The sequence below is a fragment of the Suncus etruscus genome, chromosome 6 (assembly GCF_024139225.1).
Source record: "Suncus etruscus isolate mSunEtr1 chromosome 6, mSunEtr1.pri.cur, whole genome shotgun sequence".
Classification (NCBI taxonomy): Eukaryota; Metazoa; Chordata; class Mammalia; order Eulipotyphla; family Soricidae; genus Suncus; species Suncus etruscus.
Genome location: NC_064853.1, coordinates 41,402,052 through 41,417,097, shown reverse-complemented (window position 1 = coordinate 41,417,097; position 15,046 = coordinate 41,402,052). Strand labels below are relative to the sequence as shown.

The 15,046-nt window shown below is 41.7% G+C and overlaps 1 protein-coding gene across 1 annotated transcript in view; it reads left to right on the top strand.

Annotated features, from left to right (window-relative positions):
• Positions 1-15,046, top strand: part of LOC126011034 (protein argonaute-3) — a 122,638-nt gene that overhangs the window by 23,649 nt on the left and 83,943 nt on the right. Inside the window, exon 2 of the mRNA XM_049774695.1 lies at positions 3,192-3,363. Coding sequence (XP_049630652.1) covers positions 3,192-3,363 — 172 coding nt within the window. The remainder of the gene's footprint in view (positions 1-3,191; positions 3,364-15,046) is intronic.

Below are 15,046 nucleotides of genomic sequence, written 5' to 3'. Positions count from 1 at the left end.
GTTTGATCCCGTCATCCCATGTGGTTCCCTGAGCACTGCCAGAAGTGATTCCTGAGTGCAGAGCCAGGAGTAACACTTGAGCACTGCTGGGTGTGACCCTAAAACAGTAAAAGACTCCAGTTAGTGGAGTCATACAGTAATTTGGTGTGACTGGTTTGTTTTAGTTAGCATAATGTCCACGGAATTCATGAATTATGTTGTAGCATGTGTCGGAACATTTTTGTTTTGTTTTGGGGATATATCTGGTAGTGCTTGACAGCTACTCCCAGCTCTGTGCCCAGGGGAACATACAGTACCAGGACTCCTGAATGCAGAGTGTATGCTCAGCTCAGTCCAGCTCATTGAGCTACTGCTCCGGTCTTGCCCTTCCTTTATTTGTTTGGTTTTGGCTTGGGATCCACAGCCAGTGGCGCTCAGAGGTTACTTCTTGCTCTGCACTCAGAAGTTACACGTGGCAGACTCAGGGGACCATCTGGGATTGCTGGTATTAAACTCAGCTCGGTCCCGGATTGGCCACATGCAAGGTAAAAGTCCTACCTATTGTGCTGTGTCTCAAGGTCCCTTGCCCTTCCTTTTTAAGATTGAATATTGTTGTATTTATATGCCACAATTTTTTTTTTTGTTTTGTTTTTGGGTCATATCCGGCAGCACTTGGGGGTTACTCCTGGCTATCTGCTCAGAAATAGCTCCTGGCAGGCATGGGGGACCATTTGGGACGCCAAGATTTGAACCAACCACCTTAGGTCCTGGATCAGCTGCTTGCAAGGCAAACACCGCTGTGCTATCTCTCCGGCCCCTCTGCCACAATTTTTAATCTATTTTTCTACCAGTGACCTCTTAGATTGCTTCTATGTTTTGGCTGTTGTCAGTAAAGCTACTATGAGCATCAGTGTCAGTTATCTTTTCCACACCTGTTTTCGTGTGTATAAAAACTCCAGAAATAGAACTGTTCAGTCATCCACTAATTCAACTTTTAATGTTTTTAGGAACCACCATTCTATTTTAAAAGTGACTTACACCATGCCTGAGCAATATGGGTAGGGTGCTTACCTTGCATGCAAGCAATTAAGGTTTGATCCCCAGCATCCCATATGGTCTCCCAAGACTCACCAGGAACAATTATTAAGTACAGTGCCAGGAGTGATCCCAGAACATTGCCGGATATGACTCCCCCTCAAAAAAAAAAATGACTTCACCACAGACTGAAGCAGTAATATAGCTTGTAGGGTTGGTTTGCCTGGCATGTGGCTGATCAATTCAATCGCCAGCATTCATAAGATTCCCCCAGCCTTGTCAATAAGTATCTTTCAAATTTCATATTGTGTCAGTAAGCTATATTCTTCTAGGAATATATTTCTTCAAATTTCAATTCACTGATAGAATGTTTATATTATAAACATATATATAAACATTATAACAAGGGTCTCAAACTCAATTTACCTGGAGGTCGCAGGAGGCAAAGTCAGGGTGATCCTTGAGTGCAAAGTCAGTAGTAGTGGGGGGTGTGACCCAAACAACTAAAACAAAACAAAACAAAAAAAGATTCCAGTAGGGCAGGGCCACAAAATGTTTTATGGAGGGCTATTTGAGTTTGAAACCCCTGGTTTATAATATACTCAGTATTACAGTGATTTTTTGGGGGGATGCTCAGAGGTTACTCCTGGCTATGAGCTCAGAAATCGCTCCTGGCTTGGGGGAACATATGGGACGCCAGGCCCGTCCTGGGTCAGCTGCATGCAAGGCAAATGCCCTACTGCTGCACTATTGCTCCGGCCCCTTTACAGTGATATTTAAAAAACTTGTTATCTGGGCTGGAGAGATAGCATGGAGGTAAGGCGTTTGCCTTTCATGCAGGAGATCATCGGTTCGAATCCCAGCGTCCCATATGGTCCCCCGTGCCTGCCAGGAGCAATTTCTGAGCATGGAGCCAGGAGTAACCCCTGAGCACTGCCGGGTGTGACCCAAAAACCACCAAAAAAAAAAAAAAAAAAAAAAAAAACGAAACAAAACTTGTTATCTAAGCTTTCTTCTTTTTGTTTCAAAAATCAGTGTTGCCTCAAATCTTAATAGTTTTATCTTTTAAAATAAATTTTTGCTTTTTGGTCCTATATTTTATTTATACTTTTTCATTTTTATATACTCATTATCACTCACTTTAAAAATTGTTATTTTAATTACTATTTATTTCTCCCTTCTTCCCTTACTTGTCATTGTTGCTGTGATCAGGTTTTGAATAATATACATGCTTGACCCTGGTACGTGAACATTATGTTTTGGGTAGGGTTGGGCCACACCTGGGGGTACTCCAGGGTTACTCTTACTCTGAGGGGTCTCTCCTCTGAGGGGTCATTCCTGGCAGTGTATGGAGACCATATGGGACACACTACCCACAGTGCTATACTCCGGCCTAATGTTCACATCTTTTTTAGTTAAAATGCCTGCTGGATGTGATTTCCTCTTTTTGTGATATTAAAAATACCTGGCTTCTGTATGGCCAGAAGTCACTTGTGGATTCACAGATCACAAACCATTTAACTATCAGGTTCAAAGAATAGAGAGCTATCTCAATGACAGTGTTTGCATGGCAGGCACACTCATGAGCAGGCACTGTTTCTCTGGTGCTTTCCTTTTAAAATTATTTTTGCTAGGGGCCAGAGCAATAGCATAGCTGTAGGGTGTTCCCCTTGCATGCAGGCCACCCAGGACAGACCCAAATTTGATTCCCAGAATCCCATATGGTCCTTTGAGCCTGCCAAGGGCGAGCTCTGAGCACTGATCCAGAAGTAACCCCTGAGTGCCACTCGGCATGACCAAAAACCAAAAAAAAAAATTACTTTTTCTTTTTCAAATTTATTCCTTTTTTCTCCCCACCTTGTTTTCTCTCCTTTAAGTTTATTTTGCTGTTGCTCTTATTCTCTATGAATATGCTTTGTTCTCACTTGGTTTTGTGTGATAATTCTCTCTTCTTTCTACCCCTCCAAAGCAATTTTCCTAAGATGTGCTCAGTTTGTATGTTTACTCTAAATGAGTAAATTGGGCTGAAAGAAATTGAAAGTGTTAGGAATGATGACCTTTTTTCCAGTCAGCTCCCACCACTATTAGCTTTACTCAAAATTTTAACATGTTCAGGTTGAAAAGAGAAATACAAATGCAGTTTATAACAGTATAACCTTTTTTTCTCTTCTTGGCAGGACCCGTTGGGGCCCAGCCCCTACTCATGGTGCCCAGAAGACCTGGCTATGGCACCATGGGCAAACCCATTAAGTTGCTGGCTAACTGTTTTCAAGTTGAAATTCCAAAGATTGATGTCTATCTCTATGAGGTAGATATTAAACCAGACAAGTGTCCTCGGAGAGTGAACAGGTAAGAATCATGAAGTTATGGTTTTTTTATGTTGATACTTGTCTTTGCTTTAGTAATTATGTTTTTCTGATATATAGAAATAGCAATAACCATTTTCCCAAGGACACAAGATAATTTGTTTTTGAAATTGACTATGCTTTAGAGATACAATGTTAGTTAAAATCTGCTAACAGCCTTTAAATTTTTTCATGATAACATGAGCTTAAATGTTTTCTCTGTGACAAAAGAAAAGAGTCTCATCATTTTTATGCACTTAAAGTAACACGAAGCATCTTTTCCTTTGCTAATAGGCAGTATGTCTGTACTTTCATTTTTCTCCCCACCATGCTCCCATTATATAAAGCATTATGTAATAACCCTTTTTTAATAATCCTTTCTTTAAGATTATAGCCATAGTAGTGGTAGCTAGAAAGAGTGGTTTTTATGGCTCTATGCTTTCTGTTTATGGTCCTTGGCACTTAACTGTACCATAAGTCTCAATTTAATTTAATTTTAGGTACTGTGGTTTATAATGCTATTGATGGTAGGATCACTTAAGTAAAATATTCTAGCACTATACCCTCTACCAGAGTGTCTGTTTCCCTTCACCATTGTCCCATTGTCTCCCCCTGCCTCATCCTATTTTCCACCTCACCCAGCCTCTCCTTACTTTTTTTTTTTTAATATAATTTTTATTTTGATCATAGTGTCTTACATATTGTTGACAATAACATTTTAGGTACATATTTACATAAAATCAGGGGGGATTCCCATCACCAAATTGTCCTCCCTACACCTCCGTTTTTGTCCTACCTCCCATTTCCTCTTCCCTCACCCCCAGGGCGGCTAGAATATGTGGTCCCCTCTGTATCCAACCCACTACCTAGTAGTCTTGCACCTGTTTGGTCTTGATGCCTCCTTTATCTCCCCCTCTAACTGTAGGCAGGACTAGCTAGTTCAAGTTGCATGGTTTTGCCGGAAAAAGAGAAGATATATAAACTGGGGTAAGAGTCTAATACTCCAAAAATGGGTGGAATCCTTCTAGAGGCTCTCATCATCGATTTGGGAGATGAAGGAGAAAAAGAAGGTGAAACACTCCACCAGTACCAAAAAAAAAGTGTCAATTATCCAGTGAGGACTCCAGCTATATCGATATGTGTGCAATGCCCGTGATCACATTCCTTAATCTTTAATAGGAACAAGTACTTAGGATAGATGGAGATTTTTCCTTCTGCTTTTAATAAATTGCTTCTTATCTCCACTTAATGTGTATGTGTGTATATAATAAAATTATACTTTGATATATATAGTTAAAGGGTATTTAATTTTTGTTTTCTGGACCACATCCAGTGGTCTCCCAAAGATTGCTCCTAACTCTTTGTTCAGAGATTGCCCCAGGCAGTGATACGGGGACCATGAAGCACCAGGGATCATATCTAGGCCTCCCATGTGAAAGGCATGAACTCAGGTTTTGAATAATATAAATAATATAAACATTAGATTTATATTTTATAATTATGTAATTGATGTATAATATAATTATCTATAATTATATATTACATGTAATATAATATATAGAATACATTATGTGATAGTTAAATAGGACTTATGTTTAGAAATATAATATTGATACATATATGTATGTTATATATGTATTATATGTATCTTATGTGTGTGTGTATATATATATATATATATATATATATTTTTTTTTTTTTTTTGGTGTTTGGGTCACACTCGCAGTGCTCAGGGGTTACTCCTGGCTTTGTACTCAGAAGTCGCTCCTGGCAAGCTCAGGGGTCCATATGGGATGCTGGGATTCAAACTGGGGTCTGTTCAGTGTTGGCCGCATGCAAGGCACAGCCTTACTGCTGTGCTACTGCTCCATCCCCTATGTATCTATATATCTTATCAGTATATATTGATAAGATTCATTGAGCTATATATATCTCTGGCCCCATATATGTATTATTAACATGTACATTATATTTCAAATTCAGTATATTATTTATATAATATGCATAATAATCAAAGGGATTTCTGAGAATTTTTTTAAATTTATTTTATGGAATAATAGAGGTTTCTCTTATGAAATATAATGTTACTACATCACAACATTATTGTGCCAGTATCTCTCTACCATGGTTCATTGTCATCTACTAATGTCTTTAACTGTTCTTTTTATTTTATTGGCAAATATCTTTTTGTTTTTTTGTTTTTTTTGGGGGGGGGCCATACCCGATGAAGCTTATCGGTTACTCCTGACTATGCGCTCAGAAATCGCTTCTGGCTGGGGGGACCATATGGGATGCCAGGGAATCGAGCTGTGGTTCTTCCTAGGCTAGTGCCAGCAAGGCAGAAGAAGCCTTACCACTCCGCACCACCGCTCTGGCCCCTCAATAGTCTTAATGTTTATGTTTTGGCATTAAAAAACTACTGCTGTATTACCAGTGAAAGTGCCAATACCCTCTGTGATATATTTATATATGGGGGGGGTCCTACAGCCAGTGGTGTAGGAATCTCTTTTGTTAGGTTTCAGGGTACCATATAGGATACCAAGGATAGCATGTTATCCCAGGTAAATAGCATGTAAGGCAGGTGATAATATCTCTCTCCTGCCTCCATCATGTACTTTATACTTGAGTTTCAACAGTACTCACAGGGTTGTTTTTGTTTTGGGGCCACACCCAGTGACGCTCACGGGTTACTCTTGGTCTTGTGCTCAGAAATTGCTCCTGGCTTGGGGGACCATATGGGACACCGGGGGAATAGAACCATGGTCCTTCTTAGGCTAGTGCGTGCAAGGCTTAAGCCTTAAGCCACAGCTCCAGCCCCACTCACAGGGTTTTGTTAGGTCTCTAGAAACAGTATGAATCAAATTTATACTTTGTAAATACTATTAATTTAGATTATTTTAAATGCACATTGATAAACTGACTATGTAGGGTTATGAAGCTGGGCATACATTGCATGGAAAACAGTTTCAGAGATCCCTATTAAATCAGGGTGGTCAGAAGAGACAGGGTCTTAAGTTGATCAACCTGGAGTGCAGTAGTAACTGTTCACAGGCACAACCTCACTGCTGATGAGTAAATAAGATTCTTTTGGGGGAAGGGGCCACACCTGGTGATGCTCAGGGGTTACTTCTGCACTCAGAAATCGCCCCTGGCTTGGGACACCTTATGGGATGCCAGGGAATCAAACCATAGTAGTTCGCCCTAGGTTAGCGCGTGCAAGACAGATGCCCTACGGCTTTGCCACCGCTTCAGCCCAGTAGAAAGTTCTTTTTGTTTGTTTTTTGCTTTGGGGGGTCATACCCATCAGTGCTCAGGGGTTACTCCTGGCTCTGCGCTCAGAAATCACTCTTGGCAGGCTCGGGGACTATATAGGATGCAGGTGGCCCCATGCAAGGCAAACGCCATACGACTGTGTTATTGCTCTGGCCCATCTACTTTTTTTGGGGGTGGGGACACCAGCAGTGCTCAGGTTACTCCTGGCTCTGTGCTCAGAGTTCACTCCTGGTAGGCTCATGGGGCTATATAGGATGCTGGGGATAGAAACTGCATCCATCTGGGGTCAGCAGCATGCAGGGCAAATGCCCTACTGCTGTGTTGTCACTCTGGCTCCACAATATAGGAGTTTTTACCTGGTTCATTTCTCACCTGGGCCAGATCACCCCTCCTTAAGCAACCTGGTGGTCCTCCTATTCCAGGATTAAAAACTTAGTGTTAACACTTAGTTATCTTAGCACACTACATACAGCCCTGATCCTCTGGCCTAGTCTCCTGAGTAGCTGGGACTACAGTTAACTTGATTCTGTGTCAACATTTGCAAAACTTACTCTCTATAGTTTTGTCAGCATACTACTAGCTTTGCTTTTACTTTTTTCAAGATTAATGGTTAATTAGTCAAAATTGTTGGTGAACTTTTGAAATTGTTTTAGTTTCTATACTTCAGCAATTGATTTGTCCACAATCATTAAAATGCCTACAGATTACTGTTTTTGTTGTTGTTGTTGTTGTTTTTAGAGACTATACCTCATACACTAGAAGTTACTCCTGACTTTGCATTCAGGAATTATTCTTGGCTGTGCTGGGGGGGGGGGGGGGACGGACAGACCAGAGGGAATGCCAGGTTCAAACCTGGGTTGACTGCTTGCATGCAACAAGCACCCTACTTTCTGTACTCTATCACTCTGGTCCCATATTTATCTTTTTTTAATTTATTTAAAGAAAATGCATCACATAGTTATATAGTTGCCGATAATACATTTGTTTTCAGATAAATGAAAGCAAAGTTATTAAGAAAAGAATAGAAGAGGGATGAGGCTGGAGAGATAGCACAGCAGTAGGGCGTTTGCCTTGCATGCAGAAGGTCGGTAGTTCGAATCCCGGCATCCCATATGGTCCCCTGAGCCTGCCAGGAGCGATTTCTGAGCATAGAGCCAGGAGTAACCCCTGAGCGCTACCGGGTATGACCCAAAAACCAATAAATAAATAAATAAATAAAAAATAGAGAGAGAGGGAAACGAAAAAGGAAGAGAAGAAAAATTTAAAAATAGCAAAAAAGAAAAAGTACAATAGCAAGCACATTTGTGAAAATTACTTTATTTCTAATGAAGTCATTGAGTGGCAGGTTTAGCAAGCTCTTGTTAGCTGTCCAATCTGTTAAATTGTTAAATTTGTTAAATAATAGTAATGATGATGATGATGACCGTATCAAACAAATGAACTTGTCCAGAAATTTAAAGCACTATTACTAACACTGCAGTTTTTAGTGTTGTGTTCTCAGTTGCCAGACTTTCCAGAAGAAGGAATACAGAGAGAGAGTGTGCCTTGCACTCGCTCCAAAAAGCCCTGCTGATATCAATACAAATATCAGGATACCTAAAGTTTGGTCAGATTAGTGTCCCCAAAGGGAATCGTAGAGGGGTGATGAGGCAGGGCCTTCAGAAAAATGGTGATTCTGGGTAATGGAGGCAGCAGACATGACTTTGGTAGGGAGAGGGTTTGGTCTGCCCTCTCCTCCCAAGATGGCTAACTTTCTGCTATGTGACCAGTATATACATGATCTTTCATGGTTTGGTTTACATCTTGTTCAAGAAAAGAGTGAGTCTATAGAGGTAGCCCAGGTTAGTCATGGCAACTGTGTTTCCCCATGAGATAAATTTGTTATCTTTTGACAGCAAATTACCTTGTGTTTACTGCAAAGAGTTTTGTTTTCTATGAAGTAATCATTATTCTCTTCTACATGACAAACTTTTTAGTATTGTAATATCACATAGAGTTTCTGCTTGTCCATATGCTACATATTCAAATACTTGACTCCGTAAGCTCTGCTAGGTGTGGCTAAAAAAATAAAAATAATTTCAAATAGAGGAATTTTCTCTACTCTCTGATCTGAAATTTCCATTTAAAAGCCAAAGAGGGTAGGGGCCAGAGAGATAGCACAGTGGTGTTTGCCTTGCAAGCAGTCGATCCAGGACCTAAGGTGGTTGGTTCGAATCCCTGTGTTCCATATGGTCCCCTGTGCCTGCCAGGAGCTATTTCTGAGCAGATAACCAGGAGTAACCCCTGAGCACCGCCAGGTGTGGCCCAAAAACCAAAAAATAAAAGTCAAAGAGGCATAAATGTATTTATTTTTTATCCTGAAATTTAATAGTCGGAATATTATATTAATATATAATTTACACAAATATCTAGAATTATTTTATTAATCATAATAAAACAACATTAATTATTATATACTATTTAATTTATGAAAGAAACTGAAATCCTCCCAAATTCAACCACAATCTAATTTTTCAATTTTTTTTCATTTTTATTTGATTGTTCTAATTTTATTTTATTTGGTTAGTTGGTTTTGGGCCACACCCCTTGGCACTTGGGTTACTCCTGGTTCTGTGCTCAGAAGTCGCTCCTGACAGGCTCAGGAGACCACATGAGATACTTAGGATCAATCCAGGGTCGGCCACATGCAAGGCATATGCCCTCCCCACTGTGTTATCACTCTGCCCTGATAACCTCAAATTTGAGGGCAAAGTGATAGTACAATATATAGGATTTTTATCTTGCTCATGGCTGACCTAGGTTCAATCTCACACATCCCATATATTCCCCTGAGCTTGCCAGGAATGATCCTTGAGTTTAGAACTAGGAGTAAACTCTGAGCACTGCCCGTTTTGGCCCAATCTCCTTACCCCAGTCTTTCAAATTGTTAATCATGTTTAAAATAGATCTTGGGCCCAGAGAGATAGCACAGCGGCGTTTGCGTTGCAAGCAGCCGATCCAGGACCAAAGGTGGTTGGTTCGAATCCTGGTGTCCCATATGGTCCCCCGTGCCTGCCAGGAGCTATTTCTGAGCAAATAGCCAGGAGTAACACCTGAGCACTGCCGGGTATGGCCCAAAAACCAAAAAAAAAAAAAAAAATCTTATGGTTTTTTTGTTTGTTTTTGTTTTTTTGGATTTTGGGGTCACACTCGACAGCACTCATGGGTTACTCCTGGCTCTGCGCTCAGAAATAGCTCCTGGCAGGCCCAGGGGACCATAAGCGATGCCGGGGTTCGATCCACTGTCTGTGGTGCAGAGCAAATGCCCTACCACTGTGCTATCTCTTTGGCCTCAGATCTTATAATTCTAATTATAATGTAAATGTATTTTTCTCATGTATTGGTTTTATTACTTCAAGATTTTGAATGGGTACCATATTTTTTTCTTCTATAAGATGCACCTGACCATAAGACGCACATAGTCTTTAGATGATCTCCTTTGAGATCTGTTTTTGTTTTGTTTTGTTTTGTTTTGTTTTTGGGTCACACCTGGCAGCACTCAGGGGTTACTCCTGGCTCCATGCTCAGAAATCGCTCCTGGCAGGCTCAGGGGACCATATGGGATGCCAGGATTTGAACCACCGACCTTCTGATTGCAAGGCAAACGCCTAACCTCCATGCTGTCTCTCCGGCCCCCCCCAAAATTTTTTAAAATGCTTTTTTGTTAATTAAAAAAAATAAAAGGGGGCCAGGCGGTGGCGCAAAGAGGTAAGGTGCCTGCCTTGCCTGTGCTAGCCTTGGACGGACCGCGGTTCGATCCCCCGGCATCCCATATGGTCCCCCAAGCCAGGAGCTCCTTCTGAGCGCATAGCCAGGAGTAACCCCTGAGCATTACCGGGTGTGGCCCAAAAACCAAAAAAAAAAAAAATAAATAAATAAATAAAAGTCCCCTGCACTCAGGCTTCAACTCCAGGTGGCACTCCCTCCATAAGCCACACGGACATTTTCCCCCATCTTTTTTTTTTTGGGGGGGGGAGTGCATCTTACGGTACAGAAAATATGGTATTTAACAGTAGATTCAAGGCTATCTCTATATGTAACTGGCAACTGACTAAACTATACTAAGGATTAAGCACTGAGCATAAGCTGCAGAATTTATTATACTCTTTTTTTTTTATATTCTATTATACTGTTCTATTCTGTTTTGTTTGTTTGTTTATTTTAGGGCCACACCTGGTGACGCTCAGGGGTTACTCCTGGCTCTGCGGTCAGAAATTGGGCTGCCAGGGGGATTGAACTGCAGTTCGTCCCAGGTTACAAGGCAGGCACCTTAGCACTTGCACCACCGCTCCAGCCCCAATATATCCTAAGTTCTATTTCTATAAAAATTTAATATTTTGTTATTAAGATTACTCACTAAAAACTCAGAAAATAGAACCTAGAGGACTCACAGGGCTATTATTCTTCCTTTGCACATGGTTGGCTCAGATTAAGTTCCCATCATAGCATGGCCCACCAGGAACTACCAAGAATGAGCCTCCCCTCCCCCTAAGTGGGCTAGATATGGTTCCCAATCAGGATAGAGGATGGAAGGGAGGAAGAGAAAGGATGGGAAGGAAGGAGAGGGAGAGGGAGAGGAGAATCTCTGGAAATCTGTTTAACCAACCTGCTTTTTTTTATTGAGTAGAGCTGACATAGTGGTGCCAGTGTCATAATCCCAGCCCCAAAAGTGATAGTCAATAAGAACCATTTAATAAAAAGGAGAATGAGGGGCCGGAGAGATAGCATGGAGGTAAGGTGTTTGCCTTACATGCAGAAGGTCGGTGGTTCGAATCCTGGCATCCCATATGGTCTCCCGAGCCTGCCAGGAGCGATTCTTGAGTGTAGAGCCAGAAGGAACCCCTGAGCGCTGCTGGGTGTGACCCAAAAACAAAAAACAAAACAACAAAAAAAAGGAGAATAAGAAAAAAGAAACCCACACAAGAAAAAGTTTAAAAAAAAATAGCAACTAAAGGGGAGTGAAACATTTGCCTTGCATTCATTAACTAGGTTTTGATCCCTGGCACCCCATATGGTTGTCTGAGCCCACCAGTTTATTCCTGAGGGCAGATCCAGGAGTAAGGCCTGGATACTGGGTGTACCCTCAAACACCCCCCCAAAAAGGGAAAATTAATATCTAAAATAGAAAAGTTGACTCATAATATGAGTCACTGACATTTCCTGGATATTCTGCTAAAGAAAATTTATCTGACTAATGAGGAAACTTGTTTGGTGATTATTCATCATTATACGATTCATTTAACTATTTATTTGTGTTTGAAGCCACACCCAGTAGTACTCAGGGACTGCTCTTAGTTCACTACTAAGGGATCACTCCTGGCAGTGCTTAGGAAGCAAACCATAGTCCAGTGCATTTGAGGCAAGTGCCGTATACTCTTTTTTTGTTTTGTTTTTGTTTTGGGGCCACACCAGATAACTCTCAGGGGTTACTCCTGGCTCTGCACTCAGAAATCGCTCCTGGCTCGGGTGGAGCATATGGGATGCCGAGGAATTGAACTGCGGTCCGTCATAGGTCAGGAAAATGCTTTACCGCTGCACCGCCACTTCAGCCCCAAGTGTCTTATATTCTATATTATTTCTGACTCCACAATGAACTCATTTACAATGTATAATTCCGGGGATTTTTCACATCTTCACAGAGTATATATGATATTGTCACTGTATATCACCACAATCTATTTTTATAACATACCATCTTTCCAAACAGTGAAATCAAATATTCTTTGTTTTGTTTGTTTGTTTTTGGGCCACACTCAGTAGTACTCAAAAGTTACTCCTGGCAGGCTCAGGGACCATATGGGATACCGGGGATTGAACATGGGTCAGCCAACCTTACCCGCTGTGCTATTGCTCCAGCCCAGAAATAAAATACTCTTTCTTTTTTTTGTTTTTATTTTTGGGAGGGTCACACCCAGCTGTGCTCAGGGGTTACTCCTGGCTCTGCACTCAGAAATCACTCCTGGAAGGCTCGGGGGATACTCCTGGAAGGCTCTGGGGACCGGGGATCAAACCTGGGTTTGTCCCAGATCAGCAGCGTGCAAGGCAAATCCCCTACCACTGTTCTATCACTTCGGCCCCTCAAGTATTCTTTAATCATCACTCCTCATTGCTTTATTTTCTGTAACCCCATCCAATCACTATTCTACTTTGTCTGTACATTTGCCTTTTCTGACATTTTATAAAAGTGGAATTTTTTGTGGGGGAGGGGCACATTCAGCAACACTTGGGTTATTTCTGGCTTTGCACTCAGAAATTACTCCTGGCAGGCTCAGGGGACCACATGGGATGCCCGGAATTGAACGAGGCTCTGTCCCAGGTCGGCCATGTGCAAGGCAAACACTACCACAGTGCTATCTCTTTGGCCCCTCATATAAGTGAAATTATACAATAAGTAGCCTTTTGTATGACCAACCTTTTTCATTTCCATTTTATTTTTCATCCATAGTGTTCATAATTTAGCATGTGTTGGTACCTTTTTATTACTGAATAATACTTCATTACACGGATATGTTTATGGGTTCATCTGTTTATAGACTTGATTGTTCTGCGGAAAGAATACTTGGCTGGAATAAGCATTCATGCAGGATTTTGTGTAAATGAGTTGTCTGGTTTTGTTTCATTTATCTTGAGTATATACCAAAGAATGGGATCTTATGTTGACTTTTTTCTTATTTATTTCACACTTGGCAGTGCTGAGTGTTTACTCCTGGCTCTGTGTTCAGGGATCACTCCTGACAGAATTCAGGGGATCAATCATTTAGAGTACCAGGAATCAAACCCAGGTTGGCTGCATGCAAGGCAAGCACCCTACCTTCTGTATGATCTCTTTTTTCCCCTTTATATTAATTTTTCTTTTAACCTTTTGAGGAACTACCAGATTATTTTGCAGTATCTACATTGTTCTATATTATCATTAGCAATATGTTGTAATAAATATATGTACCATTAATGGATAATACAATATGCTTGTTAATATATGTGTGCTCTCTGAGCACAGAGGAAAAGGGCTTGTACATAGTACTTAGTGATGATAAAAAAAAAAAAAAAAAAGACTTTTTGAAATTCCTCCCTAGGCATCCAAAAACTACAGAGGCACAGCTGGGCTCAGAACCCTCCGCATGCCAGGATTTCTGGGTCTTTGCCTGGTATGTTGGGGGCTTTGGGCAGGACAGCTGGCCACAGGCCCCCTGGGCTGACCACCTAGTCCAGGGGACCAAGGTCTCCCCAAACCTGGTGGGTCTTTAAGGCCACGTCTGGTTAATCGGGCCCTGGGGGGAGAGGGGGAGAAATTCCTCCCTAGGCATCCAAAAACTACAGAGGCTCGGCTGGGCTCAGGGCACTCCGCATGCCAGGATTTCTGGGTGTCTTTGCCTGGTATGTTGGGGGCTCTGGGCAGGACAGCTAGCCACAGGCCCCCTGGGCTGACCACCTAGTCCAGGGGTCCAAGGTCCCCCCAAACCTGGTGGGTCTTCAAGGCCACGCCTGGTTAATTGGGCCCTGGGGGGAGGGGGGGGAGAAATTCCTCCCTAGGCATCCAAAAACTACAGAGGCACAGCTGGGCTCAGAACACTCCGCATGCCAGGATTTCTGGGTCTTTGCCTGGTATGTTGGGGGCTCTGGGCAGGACAGCTAGCCACAGGCCCCCTGGGCTGACCACCTAGTCCAGGGGACCAAGGTCTCCCCAAACCTGGTGGGTCTTCAAGGCCACGCCTGGTTAATCGGGCCCTGGAGGGAGGGGGGGAGATATTCCTCCCTAGGCATCCAAAAACTACAGAACCGCGCAGGGGCGTGAGCCCCCGCGCGCGTACTTCATGTACTTCATGTATTCATAATATTCCTTATTCTTGTTATGTTTTGCATATACAGAATGTTTATTTTGTATTCTGCCCTTTCCCACACCCATACAAAGCTCTTTTTTACTCCTTAACTCTCTAACCCCCTCTCAAACATCACTAACCTACATTACTCTTTTTAACTTCAGTAGTGTACAATCCTAATCACAGTCCAAAGATGTGCATTGTGTGTGACAACCCCAAATTGTTTCAAGATACATAAAATGGACACGTATTTCTTTAGAATATTTTGTGGGTTTTTTTTGGACAGCTATAATTCTTACTAAATTTTTTCTTATACAGTGATGATTCTAACCACTTTTTATCTTCTCTTTGAGCTGTTTAACAAGGAATTTTGGTGGAAGAGTCCCCCAGTTTAATGCTTATGATTGAACCATGTCATGGGAATCATTGTAATTGTTCTTATGGCCCCCATATGCGCCAATAACACCACGTGGCATTTCTTCTTATTTGCATAGGCACATTAAAATGGGAAAATACTATACATACAAATAAGATCCTATTTAATAGAGATTGGAACAC